The sequence below is a fragment of the Rhamphochromis sp. 'chilingali' genome, assembly GCF_963969265.1.
Source record: "Rhamphochromis sp. 'chilingali' genome assembly, chromosome: 2".
Classification (NCBI taxonomy): Eukaryota; Metazoa; Chordata; class Actinopteri; order Cichliformes; family Cichlidae; genus Rhamphochromis; species Rhamphochromis sp. 'chilingali'.
The window spans coordinates 2157533-2177884 of record NC_137930.1 but is presented as its reverse complement, the minus strand read 5'-3'; the positions used below and the strand labels follow the sequence as shown (position 1 = coordinate 2177884).

At 44.0% G+C, this 20352-nt stretch overlaps 2 protein-coding genes across 3 annotated transcripts in view; both read left to right on the top strand.

Annotated features, from left to right (window-relative positions):
* The first annotated feature begins 42 nt into the window (after positions 1–42).
* dus2 (dihydrouridine synthase 2) lies at positions 43–8307 on the top strand. 2 transcript variants are annotated; one of them, XM_080871267.1, is made up of 17 exons: positions 43–138; positions 472–519; positions 765–902; positions 1759–1804; positions 1881–1972; positions 2294–2337; positions 2455–2515; positions 2592–2639; positions 2713–2778; positions 3377–3447; positions 3777–3863; positions 4077–4245; positions 4359–4480; positions 4569–4709; positions 5261–5348; positions 5452–5525; positions 6612–8307. In XM_080871267.1, exons 3-17 carry the CDS (start codon positions 783–785, stop codon positions 6877–6879), a joined length of 1497 nt encoding a protein of 498 aa, XP_080727393.1. In that variant the 5' UTR covers positions 43–138; positions 472–519; positions 765–782; the 3' UTR covers positions 6880–8307. The 2 variants fall into 2 exon arrangements, with proteins under 2 accessions (XP_080727393.1, XP_080727394.1); XM_080871268.1 differs by lacking the exon at positions 472–519 and having other exon boundaries at positions 57–138.
* A 2513-nt stretch (positions 8308–10820) lies between these two features.
* LOC308392188 (nuclear factor of activated T-cells, cytoplasmic 3-like) overlaps positions 10821–20352 on the top strand; it is a 28549-nt gene continuing 19017 nt past the window's right edge. The window contains exon 1 of the mRNA XM_080875110.1: positions 10821–11318. Within this exon, the coding sequence (XP_080731236.1) occupies positions 11246–11318 (73 nt within the window). The 5' untranslated portion in view covers positions 10821–11245. The remainder of the gene's footprint in view (positions 11319–20352) is intronic.

Below are 20352 nucleotides of genomic sequence, written 5' to 3'. Positions count from 1 at the left end.
TGCTCTACTGAAGGTGTCGCGAAGATGAACGACGTGATGACGTAGATACCTAAACAGGAAGTTTAAACTGCAGCACGCTTTATTCTTCCCCACATGAGCACGAGAGCCGCTGTCGTCAGCACCTGAGAACAAATGCCGGTAAAGATTTGATTTAAACGTAGAGATAAAAACCTCTGCATGATCGCAGCTGTCGCTTCCGTACTAACGCCTGTTTTCAGCTCGTGACGGAAACACAGTTAAGCAATTAGCTAGAATGCTAACGTAGCTTGGCTAGCCGCTCTGCCAAACTCTGTGCACAAGAATTGCAGTTAAAACGTTTATCGCTTGTTCGCTGTCGGAAAGCTACCAGAGAGCATGAAACTAACTTTTCTACAATAAGCATCTCAATAAGGTTAATTCGGCGCAGATAGTTAGCAGATAATTGAAAATATTCAAGTGAAATTCTAACTTTAGGTCTGATAATCTGACCAGGTTGTCGACCTGTAGGAGAAGCTAATTGATCCAAAGCAACACTAAAAGGTAGGAATGTTGTTATTTGTATTGATTTATTTCAGTGGTGTCAATTAATGCATTAAACATACTTCTTTCAGTTATATCCAGTTGTGTTAGAACCGAAACCGCCTTAAATCAGCTGATTTTTTTTTGTAAGGGAGTTTTGTGTTGTTGTGAAAATGCGGCTAAACATGCCAGCACCTCTGGATAGTTGAAGCCCAGCTGTTTAAGAGGAGGGTCTCTGACCGTTGGGTCCTGTGTGGTCTTGGCAGGACGACTGAGCCGCCACGATGGCAGCAGGCCGGCTGAGCTTCAATAACATCACCGCCCTGGCTCCCATGGTGCGAGTGGGGACTCTGCCCATGAGGCTGCTCGCTCTGGACTACGGGGCTGATGTGGTTTACTGTGAGGTGAGGACAGAGGCTGTATCCTTGGTGACCATATTTGGATTATCCCCTCTCTGTGACATCATACAGAGCAAAGAGTGGTGAAAAAATAAATAAAATTATATTTATACAGCATCTTTCTAGACAGTCACAAAGTGCTGCACATAAGATGACAAATAATACAAAGGTAAAACAGACAATATAAAACAGGCACAAATTTAACCAAAAACTGTTTTAAAAAGAGTTTTGAGTTGTTTTTTTTAAAAACAGCTACTGAGTCCACAGTTCTTAAGGTTTGGGGGGAGAGGGCCACAGTCTCGGGGCCACAGTGGCAAAAGCTTCACCCTTAGTTCTCATCTTAGCTTGTTTTATAGCAAGTAAGCCCTGATCAGATGACCTCAGGGACCTGCTGGGGACATCGGGCTGTGGCAGATCAGAGATGTAGGCTGGTGCCAGTCCAGGCAAGGCTCTAAATGTCAAGACCAGGGTCTTAAAATGAACTCTAAGTTCAACAGGAAGCCAGTGTAGCTGAAATAGCAACGGTGTCACATGTGAATACTTTGTTAAAAGCCTGGCTGCAGCATTTTGCACAGCCTGCAGACGATCCAGGGAACCTTTGCTTAGACACATAAACAAAGAGTTACAATAGTCCAAGCGTGAGGAAATAAGCAATCTCAAGTATAGCAATCTCCAGTTCAGAGTGAGATAAAATAGGGCTTAACTTAGCCACATTTCTTAAATGAAAAACTGCTAAGATGGAGTGTTTACAGCAACCTGACGGAACTTGGGTCACGTGTTGACCACAAGAAGAGGGAAATGTTTGATAAGAAATAAGTAAAATCCGAATAGTTCCCCCTTGACCCTTTGGTGTCTGTTGCAGGAGCTGATTGACATCAAAATGGCCCAGTGTCAGAGAGTGGTAAACGGTAAGAATCTGTGCCCTTCGCTGCCCTTCATACCGGCTGTTCATTCAGACCTTTCTCATAACTGTGTGTGCATCAGACGTGCTGGAGACGGTGGATTTCGTGGCTCCGGATGACCGAGTGATGTTCAGGACCTGTGAGAGGGAGAAGGGCAACGTCGTCTTCCAGATGGTGAGACTGGAAGCTTATGAGCGAGCAGAATGGCATCGACGTGGAGAAACAAAATTACTTTATTGGCTTTGTGCTTATTGTTTGCTATGGAAACGATAAGTCTGATTGGTCCTCTGCAGAGACTGGTCACAGGGTCAATCTCACATACTGTTTGACCCAAACAGTATTGAAGGATTAATCTTCCATTTATTATGTCAGACATCTGTAGTTCAAAATTCAGGATTGGCACTTATTGTTGGGGAGGTTCAACGTGCTGTGAAGACATGAAATATGAACAGTGTGTAAGGGGACACCTCGAACAGTCTTCCTTTTGTCTTTCAGGGAACCGCTGACCCGGACAGAGCGTTGGCTGTGGCCCGACTTGTGTGAGTTCAAAGTTGACTCTTTGTGTTGCGAGTGAAGTGCTCGTGCCGTCAAGCTCTGCACCGCCTTCCTCGTCACAGTAACTTTAAACTTTGTGATAACAAGCTGCTTCCTCACAGGGAGAAGGATGTGGCTGCTGTCGACGTGAACATGGGCTGTCCAAAGGAGTATTCCACCAAGGTGAGTCCAGTCGCCCCCCACTGACGCTGTGACCCTCTGTCCCTGTGGCTGACCTCTGACCTCTGCTGTCCTGCAGGGCGGGATGGGAGCTGCTCTCCTGTCGGATCCTGATAAGATCGAAGCGGTGAGCTGTGAGCTAAGAGATCACGTCAGGATAAAAGGAATGTTTTTAATTCTGACTTTGGTCTTCACCTCAGATCCTGAGGACGCTCGTGACAGGAGTTTCCATCCCGGTGACGTGTAAAATCCGAATCCTGCCCTCAGTAAGACGTGAACGTTTCACTTCCTCACCTTCACTCTGTTATCTTATTCATAGCTGTATGTTTCAGTGTTAATGTGAGCTCACCCCTGTGCACTGTGGAGGGGGTTCCCTTTACCTCGTATTTTAAGGTCTTGTGAGACCCCATCCTTAAAAAATGAAATGTCATGTGCCTTGCACCCTCTGCATGCACACAGCCCCACCTCTGCCCTGTTTGTTGCAGCATGCGGTAATATGCAGCAGCAAATCTGCAAGTGCGTGTTTTACTTGCTGCCTTGCACCGTGCAGTCAAAGTGCTCGCTCAGAGACGCCCAGCTTTCTGTTTCGCCTCAGCTCTGTGTGTTTGGACGTCTGATCGTGGTTGGCTGCACGCTACGCGCAGTTTTTAAATGATGGTTTCATTCATTAAGAGAACAAAGTTATCCAAACCTAACTGCCCGTGTGCAAAAGTAACTGCCCCCTAAACCTGATAACTGTTCCAGCCTCGACACTGAGAAGTCAGGTGTTTGTGGTCCCTTCAGTGGGCCACATGTGCAGAAGAATACATGGGGGGGGTAAATACTTACTGCAGATGTTTAATCTTCGCTGTTCTTTGGTTCCAGCTGGAGGAAACAGTCAGTCTGGTCCGAAGGATCGAGAGGACGGGCGTCGCTGCGGTCGCCGTTCACGGCAGGTAAACTGCGTCAGGAGTGTGAAAACTTCAGTTACAGAGAAGCAGAGTACAGTTTCATGCAGTCATTCAACTCGTATACATAATTAATTATAATGAGGCCAGTTCATCCTCTGATTGTCTTTGCTTTGCATCTAAAATATGAGAAAGTTAGAAAAACATCTCATAATATTTTTAAAAATAACTTTTACTGCACAAAACCAAACAACCGAACAATCTGTTTACGGTGCCAAACAGAAGGAGCCAATAAGGAGCCTGGAAAAGTCTCGAACTGCTTCCTGTTGGATTTCTTTTGGCTGTCGCTGACGGACGTCTGTCTCGTTGTTGTTCAGGTTTAAGGACGAGCGTCCCAGACATCCTGTCCACTGTGATTACATTCAGGCCGTCGCTCAGGCCGTCTCCATCCCCGTCATCGCAAAGTGAGTAACAGTCAGCTCCCGCTCATGTGTTTGAACGCCATTCTCGGCTTGAGATCGAGAGTTTGGCCCTGTTAGGGGAGAGCGGCAGCTCCTCTGAGGACAGAGCCGTGTGGTTTCTGTCCTCAGTAAATAGAATCTTAAGTACCAGCGTTCCTAAACGCAACACTAAGACCTGGAGTCATTAAACCGTCCGCTGTCCTGTGTCTCCTTCAGCGGAGGCTCTCTGGATCACGTGAAGACCAACGCCGACATAGAGGAGTTCAGAAAGGCGACGGGCGCCTCGTCGGTGATGCTGGCCCGCGCCGCCATGTGGAACGCGTCACTGTTCCGCAGCCAGGGAGCGCTTCCTTTGGAGAAGGTCATGGAGGACTACCTCAAATACGTGAGTTTGAAGTGCAGCTCGTGAAGATGCAGAATAAAATTCAATCTTTGGGGAAGCTTTGAGCATGTTTGGCGTTTTGTTGATTACCACAGATGTTGTTTGATGCTTCACAGGCGATTCAATACGACAACAATGCCTTCAACACAAAGTACTGTCTGTGTCAGATGCTCAGAGACAAGGTGGAGTCTCCTCTGGGGAAGCAGGTGCAGGCGGCGCAGACCAACGCTGAGATCAGGTGCAGCACTGTTTGTTTGTTTGCAGCAGTGTCAGATGTGTATGTACGTAGGGTGGGTGTGGTGTGATGTGGTGCTGACGTGTTGCAGCGAGGCGTACGGGCTGCAGGAGTTTTACCGGCAGACTCGGGAACAGCTGCAGGCTCGGAGGGACGCCCTGCAGAGCGGCAGCCAGCCGGAGCGACCCGTCACGGACGGAGACGTCACCACCATGGCCGTCAAGTTCGAACGGTGAGTGAAAAACACGTTTTCAGCTCCTCGTTTGCAGCTGGAGATGATTCTCATGGTTGACGCAGCGGCTCGTAGAGCCGGCCGTGAAAGGCCAGTGCACCACGCTTTTAGAGGCGTTGTGGTTTTCCAGAGACCTCAGCACAATATTTATGTAGTGTTATTTGATGAATTCATGCCACGACTCTTAACTGGAAATGAGCTTGTGGCTGATTTTTCCACCGTTGATAAACACGGTCTGGGGGTTCTTCTAACTTCTGTTCCCCAGTTTAACCTTAAGGAACCAGACCGCTTTATTTTTATCTAAAAATCAGGATTTGGCCGTCAGCCTGAAGACCAGCGGGCGGTGTGGACACGCAGCTTGTTCACGTCCACCTGCTGGTTATGTTTGGGCACCGAGAACTACTCAGTAGGTTCAGGGAACGTGTCAGTGTTACATGCACCAAACGCCGCCTCGAGAGAAAACGAGCAGCTGTATGACAGCGGGCTGGACACCGCTGCCCGTCTGCCTGCGTGGACTAAAGTGAAACTTGGTGGATTTGATGTGTTTGCAGGAGAGAGTATCCTCCTCAAATCACTCCGAAGATGTTCCTGCTCGAGTGGAGCCGTAAGGAGAAAGTGGAGCAGCCGCAGTACGAGACGGTGAGCAAACGCAAAGCTTCACGTCCACAGAAATGTTCGCCTTCGTTCCTGAATGTGACGGCGTGAATGATTTGTGCGGTTCTAAGAGGTGTGTGTGTTTCAGGTGCAGCGCGCTCAGGACCGAGCCTTTCAGTCCACAGTGACCGTCGCGCAGAAGAAGTACAGATCTTCACTGTGGTGAGTACAAACTTCAGTGCTTCTGCTCTGTAGCTGTGTTCAGTCACAGCGAGCCGCTAATGTGCTAAAACACCAGCGAGGCTCATCTCTTTCCCTCCACACAACCGGCAAAGTTTCTTGTTGGGTTCTTCTGAGCAGCTCTGAAAGTCTCCTGGGTTCACCGGTTGTTGAGCGGTGGTTCAGGCTTCTGTTTTTGGACGGGTGGACTGTGCCGAGCTTTGGCTCAATCCTGGAGAACTCAGCTGTTGTCCTGCTTCATGTCCAGCTGACAAATCTCAAATCTGATTTTTAGCCTGCATGCAAGCCGTTTTGCAACCCGCCTCCACCTTTTTCATTGATGCTCTTTTCTGTTGCTACATGCACTGAATTGCTGCCGTGTGATTGGCTGTTTGGATAGTTGCGTCATTTAGCAGCTGAACAGCCAACAGGGAATCTATACTCCTGAAGTAAGTTGTGAAGAGTCGGGAACGCTGAAAGATGACAGGAATGGCGTCTCTGAGCCCTCTTTAAGCACCTCAGTGACAAAATCAAGTCAACTTTATTTGTCAATTCTGCCACATGTACAGGACATACAGAGAATAGAAATTTCGTTACTCTCAAACCCTAGGTGAAATAGCAAATGAACATTTAAATATAAATGTCAGCTTGTGGAATAAACTGCACGGCTCTGATCCTCTGAGCGCTCCCGCCTCCTCACAAATATCTGTGCTCGCTCATTTCCTACGGTTATTGTGACGTCTCGTGTGGTTGAGCGCCCCTCCTACTGTTCTGACCACATTAGCTTCTCACAACAGGCACGACTGAAAGTGTGAAAATAGAAAGTTTCATACAGATTATCAAAAGTAGACTCGGTGTTGTCCCCGTCTGACACCAAGTGACTCATTTCAGCTCCAGATTTCATTTTGAAATGACACAAAGTAACTGAAGAGAATTAGAATATGTTTATTTAAAGACATCGTGAGGATGTTTTTCCAGCTCAGAGTGCGGAAACCCTCCAAGAAATGAGCCGCAATTGAAAATTTGATCGCAGTCGTGATTTCTTGAGTCTGCTGCGCTTTGGGCTAAAACTATCTCGCCGTCTTTCAGGGAAAAGTCAAAGAAGTTTGCAGAGCAAGCGGCCGCCATCGTCTGCCTGCGAGTTCTGGGAGTACCAGAGGGACGGATCGGCGAGGAAGACTCCGGCCTGGTCTGCAAAAGGAAGAGGGAGGGGAAGGTGAACGGCGCCGCAGAGGAAGAGAGGAGTAGGAAACGGCACGTAAACGACGTCCTGCAACAAACCTCAGAGGTTGCTGTGGTAACGAACAGTGGCAGTCACCAAGAGGCTCCGCCTCCGAGCCAGCGGGAGAGCCTGTGAGGAGTTTAACAGCTGGCAGTGACCTGCATGATCAGACATTTAACCCAGAAATGAACTCTGAGTTTGTGCTCAGTTTTATTTTTTTATTATTCATCACTTCATCTGATTTAAACTCAAAGTAAATATTTTTTAAACCCAGCACGGCTGACATACGTCTCACAGCTCAGGTCTGATCGTTTAGTCCCGTTAACCACGCCGCTCATCCGCCTCTGTCCTGTGGATGTCTGCACGTGTGCGGGGAGCCACGCCTCCTAATGCACGCGGTTAAAACCCATCAGAACTCGCTGGGTTTTATATGAAACGTCTCGCGCGTGGCGTAGCCATCACACGGTGTCCGACCTGCAGAACAGACGCTATCCAGTGTGAGAGCCTCGGGTGTTTGATAAGAGAAGATTAAATTAAACACAGACCTCCTCCAGCTCTCTTCTGGGGTGGTGGGGAGGGCAAGATCTCTCCAGGAAGGGTCTCCTCCTGGGTCCAGAACACCTCACCTGCCAGGAGGAGCGCCACTCTGTCTCTGAGGGAGAGCCCCGCCCCCTTCAGAAGAAGCTCATTTCTCCCGTTAGTAACCCCGATCTCTCCCAGCCACAGGTGAGGGTAACAACAACAATCAGCAGCTTCACCGTTACAGTTTCATCACTGCAGCTGCTCGTCTCCAGCCCGGGTCCTTATAATTTACAGACAAACGGCTGTTGGATAAAGGAAAGCTGGCACAAACATCGAGCTCCTACATGTGAGGCTTTAATGAAAAACCTCACCAGAGGTGCCACACGAACATTTCACACACGCGTCCTGCAGCAGGTGAGCGACGGTTTCAGGGCTCGCCTAAAATCTGAGTCAGATCCTGGAATAAATGCAATCCTGTGGCTGCTCGTTAGTGATTCCTGTCAGCCTGGTATGAGCTGAGTCGACGACGCGGCGCAGCTGGAGCATCAGAGCGTCTGCCTGTAGATGTCTCTGTGCTGGACAGGTGAAAGAAGAGGGCGGTGCTCAACTTTTCAGTTCAAAGTTGAATCTGTAGAGCGTTGCAGAAAGCCGTTTTAACACCCGGTGCCTTACTCTGTCTTTTGTTCATGATTTGTGGAAGAGCCTCAAACGCACCGTGTGCTGATGGAGAAGACGTCTGTGATTTGTGCGGCTTCTCGCCGCTCAGTAAACACTGACTGTCACACTTTGTGAACTTGTTTTGATCTCATGATCTTCTTTGTCTTAAGGTATAAAATCTGCCAAATGATGTCATGTTTTATGTTCATGCCAAAGGAACAACCTGTGCTTTTCTTTGTCTGCAAGTTGAATTAAAGCATGTGCAGCCTGGTGGATCTGTCCTCACAGAGCTCAGCTGTTCATAATGACATTTTGGACACTTTTCATTAACACTGGCTCAGGCTATGTTTGCCTCCATTAAAGAGGTCGTCTCTGTTAACCAAATGTGCATGTGGCTCATTTCCCCCTCAGTAATATCTGAATTTAATTGGATTTTAAACCCAGAACTTTAATCGCTTGTTTTGTTGCAGCAGGATTTCTGCTCGTGTTCAGAACTTTCTGCACAGTCAGATGAAAGAAAAATAATTATCAAACTAGCTAAACCCAAAAACATGACTGACTGTTTTTACAATTATTGAATCCAGCGATGAGGCACAGAAAGCTGCAGTTCCTCTAACATCCACTAGAGGCTCCCGCAGTCAGTCCATCCCATAGACTCCCATGTTAAAACTTTGCTGGAGATATGAACACGTTTACAGCCTGATACACAAACTTCGGTCTCTACAGATGTGATCTCTATATAACACCTGTGCAGGTGGGGAGTCACTGTGTAAAGTGCATTAAGGCTGAAAGTTCGAACTATTCGGGGCGTGGCCTCTCTGGCCTGATAGGCGGATGGTGACACAGGCAGCTGTAGCTGCTAGCTGTCTGTTAGGCTTCACCTCTGGTAACTGGAGTCCCTGAACTGGACCGTGTGATGTTTGGAGCATTTTTTTTTTGTTTGTTTGTTTTTTTGTCATGAGTGAAATTCTATTTCCGCACTAATTTGCAGGCGCTCTCATACTGTTTATGAATGCAGCTCGTTCTCATTAGCTGATAAATGAATACTCCACACTGTTGTCTAAACATGGTCACTTCTGGGTCCCACTAACCAGCATGGTGGCAGCCAAAAATGTTAAAACGGAGGCTTTAATATTCACTCATGAACCAACATGTGAGCTGTGTCCATCTTTCACATACAGTCTATGCCTCTCCTCTTCTCACTGTTCTGATCTTTAGCAAACATGAGCATGACATTAAAAAAGAAAGATTCTGTGGTTTTATTAACTCGTATTTGATCAACTTTCGGTTCAGGACGTGCTCAGAAAATCTCAGGAGAATGCGATCAATAATTATTAAAAAATATTTCTCAATTTTCTGTTATTTGTGTCGACCTTCATCCACAGATCAGCACATCTCTGGTGTCGCTGTATGATGTGGAGGCCCGGGCATAACAATGCTCGGCAGTCCCTCATAAAGAGGGTCACCTGGTCACCCAACCCACACCTGAACCTGAGGTCCGGTTCATGAACCGGCAGGTGCGAGTTTTCCTTCGAAATTCATGCAGTTTTAAAACCTTTAGCTTCCTGTGTGACATGTTTCAAGTAGCCTGGGCCTGTACTTGCTTCACCTGACCTCAGGTGAGTTCAGGTGAGGTCAGAGCTTCTGCACGCAGAACACGAGCGTCACTACACAGGTGTGCCGCATGGTGTTAAAATAAAACCGCCCCTTGTGTTTAACGAGTCCCGTGAAGTCCTGAGCTGAACCTGTGAGGTGAAGACATCCTGCTGCTGCTGACGTCAAATTAGGGCGATCTGATGGTGCCTTCAGGGGCGCTGCGAAATACGGTTTCCAGGCGCATGCTGATCTCTGGGAGGGGACTCAAAGAAGGTGCAATGTGAAGCTGTGTGTCTGAAAAAATGGTCATAATTAAGGAGAGGAACACCCTGTGGAGGCTTTCTAAAAGCACATGTCAGCTTTCTGTCAGCTGCTCAGTGGAAAACAAGATGAAGTTGGGTGAGGCCACACAGGAAACTAACGTCTCACAGCTGAAAAAGGAAGTGCAAGGTTAGCAGCAGTGTGCATGGAGAGATACTACAGTGCTGCACTTTAAATATGAACACAGGAACTGCTACAGATCAGCAGTTTCTGACTACAAAAGCGGGGGGAGCATATTTAAGTTATATTTCTGTTCATGAATCAATTATCGGCTTATATAAAAAGAGGCAGTAATAATAAATGCTCTGCTTACAAAAACAGATGTATTCTTACAGCAGCTGGAGACAAATGAACCATGTCTTAAAGATCTTATTTTGAAATTATAGCTCAGACATGATGAAACACATTAGCTGTTTTTAAAAGGAATTCGAGGGTTCTGAATATCTGACTGGTGTAATCTTTATTTTTATGAATTGAAAACCTGTTATGACACTAGTCATCATCTTCTATTGGCTGCTCTCTTCAGGGGTTGTCGCAGTCGACCATCTGCCTCCATCTTCTCCTATCCCAGCATGCTCTTCTGTCACTCCATCCCTCTGCATGTTGTCCTGCACTACATCATCGAACCTCTGAGGTCTTCCTTCTTTTCCTTCCTCCTTCGTTACTTTGGATGCTTGACCCCATCCAAATGGGAATCCCCTCCCATCACACACACAGCACCACTTCATATGCTTCTCTGCTACTCCTGACTTCCTCATGCAGTCAAAATAAATAAATAGATAAATAAAAATATATTCTTTTAAATTGTTAAATAAATGGTAAAGTTTTTTGTTTTCAGGGTTAACTTCCTGTTTGATACTTGCCACACCCATTTATGACATGCCACACCAAGATATCACAGCTAAGGTTTATTTAGAAAAAATAAACAAACATAAAAAGTAAACAACGTTTAGATCGAACTCTTTATTTCCACTTTTGGCAGTATATAAACCCTGCCCATTTTCACTTTTGGCTGAATGGGACCGTTTTCAAAAAGCCCCGGTCACGCGTAAACACGATGTATTGGGGTTTCCGAGGCGGCCATGAAGGCAGCAAACGGATCAAGCTGGAGGAGCGTAAAAAGTGAACGCGAGCAGGAGCCGCGAGGACAACAAGTTAGCGCGGATAATGGGACCATTGTGCTCCAGCAAGGCAGACCGCAGGCGTGTTTACTGAGCCGTCACATGCCGCCGGCCAACTTTTAGCTCGGATTCAGTCGTCGTTTCGTTCGGCGGGTCAGTTAAAAACAGAGTTCTGCTTTCAGTCGGATGTCAGTGAGTGAGACAGGTCACTTTTAAAGACAGGCAGGCAGACAGGTCGGCTGCACGGCTTCCGCTGGGGGACATTTTCGGCTCTGTTCACTTCAATGTCCACAGTAAACTGCGCGGAGGAGCTGGACTTCAGACTCATCTTTGAGGACGACGGCAGGCAAACGGCAGGTACGTGTCATTTTCTCGACGTTAGTTAGCAATTTGTCGGCGGCGTCAAGCTAGAGCTAAAGGGGGCGCCACCGGAGGTGACCGGCTTTGGCCTTCAAAATAAAACACGGCACGAAACTGGACAGACTTTTGAAGCTGCCGCAAAACTTGTGTCAGATGTTCATTTTTATTTTGTGGTGACTATTTCTAGATTTTTTTTCCCGCTGGGTTCCCCATAAGGTTTAAATCAGTATAATCAAGCCATTACATTACATTTTTTAATAAATGTTCCACCAGTAGCAAGTAGACATTGGACTATCTGAGATGTTCTTTTACATTTCCTTAAAATGTTAGCCAAATATATACAGTTCCTTCTCCTATAAAGTACTCTACTCATTTGAAATAGTCTCAAAACATATTCATTGTTTAAAATGTTAAAATGCTAAAATAGAAATATGAGCATGACTGGCACAGTTTTATCTCCATGAACTGTATTTTATGGTGTAATAATAAACAGCTTTGTAATAATCTACTAAATTTACTGTGTAAACTGTAGCCGTTTGTCTAAATGACAGATTTAATGACCTGTAGCTGTTTGTCTAATGACAAGGATTACAGTTCCCGTATTTCAAGCAGCTACGACAGTGATTAATGATTATTTTAGTCGGTAATCGGTTTATAATCCGAAAACAGTCCAGAAACACGTCACCATAGTCGAATACTTTGCGCGAATTTACTTTGAAAATCCCGACCGGATGTTGTGATTTTGTGTTTTGGTCGACGTGACACATCAGCTGTCTGCTGATAAATGTGGATCAGGAGGTGAATAGAGGGCCAAACCAGCTTCTTCACTTCCTGCCTGACTTATTGATAGACTTACCGATTAATCAGCAGATCAATGATGTCTGAACTGAAAACCATTAACAGATATTTTAACATTTACGTCATCTGACCTTTACTGCAAAAGCTCTTAATGTTGGCTTTTTTTTAACATCTTATCTTCATTTTATTTTTCAATAAATCAATTTATGGAAAATAAGATTCAGAAAATAGAAGAAAAAAATCACAGAATCTTCACTTTACCCCAGACTTCAGCGTAAAAGTCAGAAATATCAACTTTGTTCAAACTTGATTTGAAAAAAAAAAAGGTAATCAGTTGACTCATCAAATAGCCAATGGGCAAACATTTATAACACATCGAAGTAAGAGGAAGTTGCAGTTTTGAATTAATGTCCACGAATAGCAACGTATGTGGCGTGTTTGTGGCTTTAAGTCTTGTGTGTGTAACCCGAAATCTATCGGGTGGTTTCCTGCTCGTTAAAAATTTACTCCCCACCAATCATGTTGGAAGGAAAATCACCAGATCGTCATTTTAAAAACCAAAATACAAAGGGAGGGTTTAATTCACTCATGCATAAAATACATTTGTTTATCAAACGGTCAGAAATAACAGGAAGATGCTTTTCACTATGATAACAAAGACGTCGCCCAAAAACTCTGATTTAAATGGAAAAACCCCCTGACTAAGAAGTCTTTTTGCAACGTTCCGGAAATTGAGAATTAGTCGTATTTTTAGTTTCTCGTGGCTGATATACTCATAACAGCATGCTGTTTAAATGCTTGGTTACTGAGGGGCAACCAATCAGAAAGGGGACTGGAATACACTTCTGTATGGCATCTGTCATAGAAATAGATGATGCCAGATATTGCAGCGCCTTTAGGCGACTGTTGTTGTGATTTGGCACTGTATAAATAAAATTGAATTTAATTGGATAAAATGTGAAAGAATACAACAGACGGAGCGTAGACTCTAGCTGTCTAATATGTCTAACACTTGAAGAAAGTACGCTTTGTTTGGTTTTCTCCAACTTCATTTATTAAGAGTCTGTAGCTATAGCTCCACAAACGCATTGCCTGTGACAGCCCTGATATAAAATAAAAAATTATAACCGACTTCCTTTCATAGAATAACATAAAAAGATTGTATTGAAGTTCTACTGATGCACAGCTGCTGTAGTAGAGTCCAAGAATAAAAGCATGAAGCTGGAACGAAGCAGAAGAGGTCACTTTAAATTGTCATATTTTTCAAACATTTATGCATTTGATGCACCATAGACGAGATATTTTCAGGCCTCATACTCATACCTGTGCAGAAAAGCCTGCGTGACGTGCTGTCGGTACTTCTGAGTTTTATCATCAGCTAAAAGCACCTAACTGGCATGTTTCTGCATTGCAACAAGCTCCAAACCTGCCTTTGTCTCCTTGTCAGTTTCACACTGTCAGCAGGTCAAGTTAGGAGTGATGTTTGTTTTCAGAGGGCTGGGTCTTCAGCTGGCTCAGCTTCTGCCTTCATGCTATAACTTTGATTATCTGCTTGCTGATGTGCTGACGCCGTTTCCTGATCTGAGTGTTTTCTGTGTTTGATGTTTAACCTGCTGGAGGTCCCACCCTCTCGCTTTTCTTTATCAATAGTTCAAGCTTTCTGAAGGTCTAAATTGGCTCTTCAGACACTTTACTAGGAGCCTGTTTCAAAAATACCTGTGTCTTTAGTTAAATCTATGAAAAGTGTCAAAAGAAGAATCCATTCTTAATTAAGGGAAGCAGGAGGAAAGGCTGAGGTATGAAACGTATACAAGAATTGGACTGAAATGGGTCTGATGGAGCGATGGATCCAGATCCAGTATAGATGGAGGAGGTCAGGAGAGAGGTCCAACAGTGAGGCTCCAGCCTGTGAGACACGGTGGAGGCTCGGTCATGGTTTCAGCCAGTGCTGTCGCAGATCTTTGTTAAAACTGATGAAAGTCAGATTTGATCCACTGTACAGTAACATCTGTAACATCTGCGTCTCATTTGGATGTTAGGTTTGTTCTTAGTTGACATCACCTGTGCTAAATCCAAAGTGTTTCCACATAATGGCCGATTCTGCTTTTAGAAACAAGCTGCTTTCCTTCTGCTGTGCCAGACGTTTGCTCTTTGTTTGTGTGTCTGTCGTTCAATGTAGTGTCGTTTCTGTTGGCGGAGTGTTTTCCGTATCATAACTGAGGTTAATGATAATATATTAATTAGGGCTGCCACAAACGATTGTTTTGATAGTCGACTAGTCACCGATTATTTTTGCGATTAGTCGACTAGTCAGATCATCATCCATTGGACGTACAGCGTACAGCTTATTGCACCAGCAGCATCTGCTCTTATATAACTATCATTAGCTTACAGCTTTAAGTGTTTAAGGTATGTTCTAACTAAAAATAAAGACAAGATGATAGTTTATTAATTTTTAATGAAATTTGCAGATTGTTTCGGTGAAGTTTAATAAACTCCTTGCTATCTAAAATATAACAGGACACCGGAGTAAATTCTCCAGCATCTCACACTTCTGATAATCAGCTGTCTGCTTGACGTTTATTCAGCTGTGTAAAAACTATAACTTTAATCTCAGCTAAACCGATTTACTCAGGAACAAATAAAATACTGAAAAAAGCCAAACAACAACATTTTAAGTTATCTAAGTGACTTATATATATTTAACCTAAGTAGCGAAAGACGGCGGTGGGTTTGAAAACGATTTGCCGGGAGTCCGGTGTTCTCACGGCGCTAGTGAGCCTAGCCCCCGGCTAGCTATCGAGCTAGTGGGTAACAGACGTCTCCGAAAACGTCGGAGCGCTTTTGAAAATATGTGGTGTCCTGATAAACTGAGCCGATATTTGAGGTTTACACAGCTACATTCTCGCCTGAAAATATGTTAAACGTTTATTTTGTGACCCAGAAAGAATAATAAGAGTAATATTAAAACTAACTAGCTGCCGCCATTGTTGGAAACTGCGCTGGGCCGCGCTATGAATTCTGGGACACAGCTTCTTCTTCTTCGGGGTTTAACGGCAGCTGACATCCTTGTACATGCAGTGCTGCCATCTTCTGTTTCAGTCCGTTATTACACTCTTAAATCCTGCTACTTATTCCTGCGTCTTTTGTGATCTTACAAAGCTTCAAACGACGCGTCGACTATTAAATAGGTCATCGACAATTTTGATAGTCGACGTAATCGTGACTAGTCGACTAATCGTGGCAGCCCTAATATTAATAACATATTATTGATTAACCTCGTCTTGTGGACGGAGGTTCTCAGATGTTTGGTCTGTTTTTGGCGTCTTCTTCCTGCTGTTCGATGGCGTTTGCGGTGGACCCTCAGCAGGAGCTTTGGGAGAACACGGGGATCGTTTTTAGCTGAAAGAATTTGGACCATTTTTCACTCTGTGGTTTCTCAGAGTTTGTTTGAAGGAGTATTTTGAGCCAATAATGACTAATGAAGACAAAGCTGTGGTTTGCTCCTGACAAATTTTGTCCTACTATTATATGTAATAACACTTTATTATTTCCCACCAGTCGGTTCTTACTTTGACAGTTTTATATCAGACTGCTGACACAGTAAACTAAAGTAAATCCTTGGACTTGGTGGAATAATCAGTTGTGATTTTGAGCAGATGTGATGTTATTGGCAGCTCATAGGTCATGAAATTAAAGTTGAGACACTTGTTTGTAGATGGACAGAAAAACAGCGAGCAGCTATTTTTATACTCTTTCATTGGTTCTTTAGTCAAACAGACACTGAAGGAATCGTCTGCACCTCTGAAAAGTTTTCACTGGTTTCTCTTTAATTCTTGACGCTTCTTTCAGCTGTTCTGAATGTCCTGCAGGCTGACTTTGAAAGACTGGCAGATAAGCAGCTTCAGCAGCTCTGATGGATGAATGGATGCATAGACTGTGAGGTGATTAGATGTGCAGATAGATTACGGACAGGTCAGCAGATGGCTACTGCAGATGTGTTCGTTGTCTGCATGCGCTTCAGGCAGCGTGCTGCCGTGCATCACTGCTGGCAGGTTTTACTTCCTGGTTTGCTTGTTTTTTTTGTTTGTTTTAACCGCTCTGTGACACCCAGCTGCTGGCGGGTATCACCTCCTCCCCCTCTGTCTGCACTCAAACGGGGTAACTGTTGCATCAGATCTCATTTATTTCTACTCAGCGAGTGGAGCTACTGAAGCAGATCACAGTTGGAGCTTTTATGCCTTTTTTGCATACACACTGCAAGGTGTGTGTGTGTGTGGGTGGGTGAAGGGGGGGTATTAATAGTAGTGTTGTAGTATGGCGTGTGTGCAGCTGTGTGAATGCATTTACTCAACTGTTGGAGATAATCTGTCACCATAATTACCTCGGTGCAAGTAGAGTCGGACCGAGACGGCGTTACTGAAAATAGCTGAATAATGCATCACGAATACGCGTCGTCACAGACACTATACAGCAAATGGTAAACAATCAGCAGGCAGACAGGAAGTGGTTCTCCTCTGGAGGTTGTTTGGCTGGTTTGGGATTTCATAAAACTTTTTTAAACCACATTCAGTATCAGTTCCCTTATTGGATCTCATTTTTGGGCATCTAAAAAAGTATAAATAACCACAAATCAGAGCATCAGTGTGTCAGGACCTCTGTGGTCACACAAGATGCTCATTTCCATCTCTCACAGACCTTTGTGGTTTATTGCCAACTTTAATTTGATCAAAAAAAATGAAAATATCCCGGCTTATACTACAGGGTGGGCCATTTATATGGATACAGCGTAATAACATGGGAATGGTTGGTGATATTAAAGTCCTGTTTGTGGCACATTAGTATATGTGAGGGGGCAAACTCCTCAAGGTGGGTGGTGACCATGGTGGGTAGAGATGGGCCGATCCGATATTACGTATCGGTATCGGTCCGATACTGACGTAAATTACTGGATCGGAGAGAAATAAAAAATGTAATCCGATCCATTAAATAGCAAAAAAGCACCTCACAAAACTTGCGACACGGCGTAACTCGGCTCATTACCGTAGCACGTCGGAGCAGTATGCTCACGTGATAGAGCGGCTGTGTGTATTTGTAGCCTCGCTACCAATCCAGCATTTCATCTCCGAGGAAGTTTTCCCAGAGAGAAGTAAAGCAAGTGTGTAAGTTCATCTCTGAATGTTTGTAAAGCTTAACAACAGATATATGGAGCGACTGCCTCTTCTTGCTGCTACTTCAATCATGAAACTGATCAATGATCAGCTGATCGGCTTTTCTCTCTTCTTTGTTTTTGGCCCACTTTGCACCAGAAAGAGGAAACCAGCGGCTGAACAGCAGCAGCACGTTTAAGCTTGATCAGCTGTTGTTAGAATTTATTTAATATTACTTTCTACTCCAGGATCTTTTTCTACGTAGCTGACGCTGGTAACTGTGCAGGGCCGGATCTAGCAAAGTTTAGCCAGGGGGGCCGATAGGGCATTAACTGGGAAAAGGGGGCACAAAGACATACTTTTCTTTCTTATTGTCATTTAAAATGTCTAGCTTTTAATAAATAATTATCTGAATCTTACACCCAAAGTTTTAATCTGATGTAAAATGTATAGAAGTCCATTACTGTATATAGTAACTATTAAGTCTAATATACCCTAGTAAGCTATAGTACTTTTTCCTTTGGGAAGGTACGATCTGTGCAGTCTGCAGTTCTGTTGAAGAAAGATGTTGAATCTATTAAATTATTTTTCAAGAATAATTAATTTCTGTGCATTAAATTAAAGTTGATTACATCGATTAAGCATCATGAGGTGGGGGGTGGTTCCCTATTATTATTATTATTATTATTATTATTATTATTATTATTATCATTATTATTATTTTTTTATTTTTTTTTTTTTTTGCTGGGAGTTTGAAACCCTATTAGTTAGGTTGCTTACTCTTTAAAATACCAGAATAGGGAGGATGGAGCAGGTTTAAGTTTATTAGATTGATCAGTTTTGCTGAACTATGAAATATTTTGGGTGCAGTGTATTTTTTACATACAGGTATAACAGAATAGCTTTAGTGTTGTTGTTTATTTAAACTTGAGTATGAACTTATACCAAATGCAGCAAGATATTAAAAAAACACTATATCAGATTCATATCGGTATCGGCCGATATACCAATTTATGATATCGGTATCGGACATAAAAAAGTGGTATCGCGCCATCTCTAATGGTGGCCATTTAGAAGTCGGCCATCTTGGATACAACTTTTGTTTTTTCAATAGGAAGAGGGCCATGTGACACATCAAACTTATTGGTAATGTCACAAGAAAAACAATGGTGTGCTTGGTTTCAACGTAACTTTATTCTTTCTTTATTTACAAGTTTCTGACCACTTATAAAATGTGTTCAATGTGCTGCCCATTGTGTTGGATTGTCAATGCAACCCTCTTCTCCCACTCTTCACACACTGATAGCAACACCGCAGGAGAAATGCCAGCACAGGCATCCAGTATCCGTAGTTTCAGGTGCTGCACATCTCGTATCTTCACATCATAGACAATTGCCTTCAGATGACCCCAAAGATAAAAGTCTAAAGGGGGTCAGATCGGGAGACCTTGGGGGCCATTCAACTGGCCCACGACGACCAATCCACTTTCCAGGAAACTGTTCATCTAGGAATGCTCGGACCTGCACCCATAATGTGGTGGTGCACCATCTTGCTGGAAAAACTCAGGGAACGTGCCAGCTTCAGTGCATGAAGAGGGAAACACATCATCATGTAGCAATTTCAAATATCCAGTGGCCTTGAGGTTTCCATTGATGAAGAATGGACCCACTATCGTTGTATTCCATATACCACACCAAACCATCACTTTTGTTGTTCCAACAGTCTTGGAGGGATCCATCCAATGTGGGTTAGTGTCAGACCAATAGCGCTGGTTTTGTTTGTTAACTTCACCATTCACATAAAAGTTTGCCTCATCACTTAAATGATTTGCAAAGAGCAGTGGTTCCCAAACTGTCAGGGAACTGCAGCGGGGCTAAAAGTACTACATTAAAAAGAAAAACTTGAAAATTTCTGCTTTGAATTAAATATAAAATTGCTGTTAAATGATTGCATTAAAAAAAGTAGCAGAACTACGGTGGCCCCTAGAGACAAAGCACGTACAAAATCCAAAACACGTACAAAATACAAAACACGTGCAAACTCCAAAACACTTACAAAATAAAAAACACATGCAAAATACAAAACACGTACAAAATACAAAACACGTACAATATACAAAACACGTGCAAACTCCAAAACACGTGCAAAATCCAAAACACAACGGAAGTGCTCCAGGACGCTAGGGGCAGTGTTGAGCTTTTGTTACCTAGTAACTACACAAGCCAGGAAGTACCAATGACCGGATTTGGGGTCTGCAGCCTTAAAGGCCGCATTTTAAGGCCGATTATGTCACAGCGACACGACAAAGACTGTCCCAATTCAAAGGCTGCTCGAAATGCGGCCCTCAAATGCGTCCTTAATTTCCCTGAATTTTAAGGATGGGTCTGTGTAGCCTTCATGGTCCAACATATCCCAGACTTCATAGCGCGGCGGTGGTTTGGATAATTTTGCCGAAAAAAAACGGCGGAAGCGGAGCGGACGAAGAGTAAACTTCCAGAAGTAAGTACTGAATATTATGTCACTTATTTATGCGCAAATGTTTTTATAATGAAGAACATTAAAACATTACTGTTGGCAACATGTCGGGAAAGTTATGTGACATTAGCGACATTTGTACTAACTTGGTTTTAAAGCCTTCACTTCAAAATATTCGCCGTTCAATAGCTGACTTTAATCTTACAGAGAATGTGATGATTTTATGCGTAATTAAAGTCAGTCATGTCAGTCAGCTGACGGTTCACTCCTTAAGCTGAAAGAAAGATGCTTCAATCACAGCAGTCACACATGTGTCCACTGCACCATCTGGAACTCTTCTTGTTTACACTCGTAATAACACAAACACTAAATCCTGCTTCTCTGTGCTGTTGTGTAGCAGTGTGTACACCTGAGACTGTCACCTGTCTGTCTGTCCTGCACTCTCTCTCTGTTTCTTTCTCTCTGATTGTGGAATAAAAGTATGAACGTGTGTTTATAAGTTACACTTGTGTTTGAATCCTGCAGCTTATCACACATTTGATTTCTATGTGTGACGACTGCAAGTGTCCAGAGTGAGAACAGACTGAGGGACCCACTGCTGCACATCA

Bases quoted from the DNA above. Each gene is read 5' to 3' on its own strand.
- dus2 (XM_080871267.1), top strand. From the start codon at position 783: ATGGCAGCAGGCCGGCTGAGCTTCAATAACATCACCGCCCTGGCTCCC. The intron at 1,973-2,293 runs GTGAGACTGGAA...TTTGTCTTTCAG, and splicing joins GCAACGTCGTCTTCCAGATG to GGAACCGCTGACCCGGACAG. The intron at 4,246-4,358 runs GTGAGTTTGAAG...GATGCTTCACAG, and splicing joins TGGAGGACTACCTCAAATAC to GCGATTCAATACGACAACAA.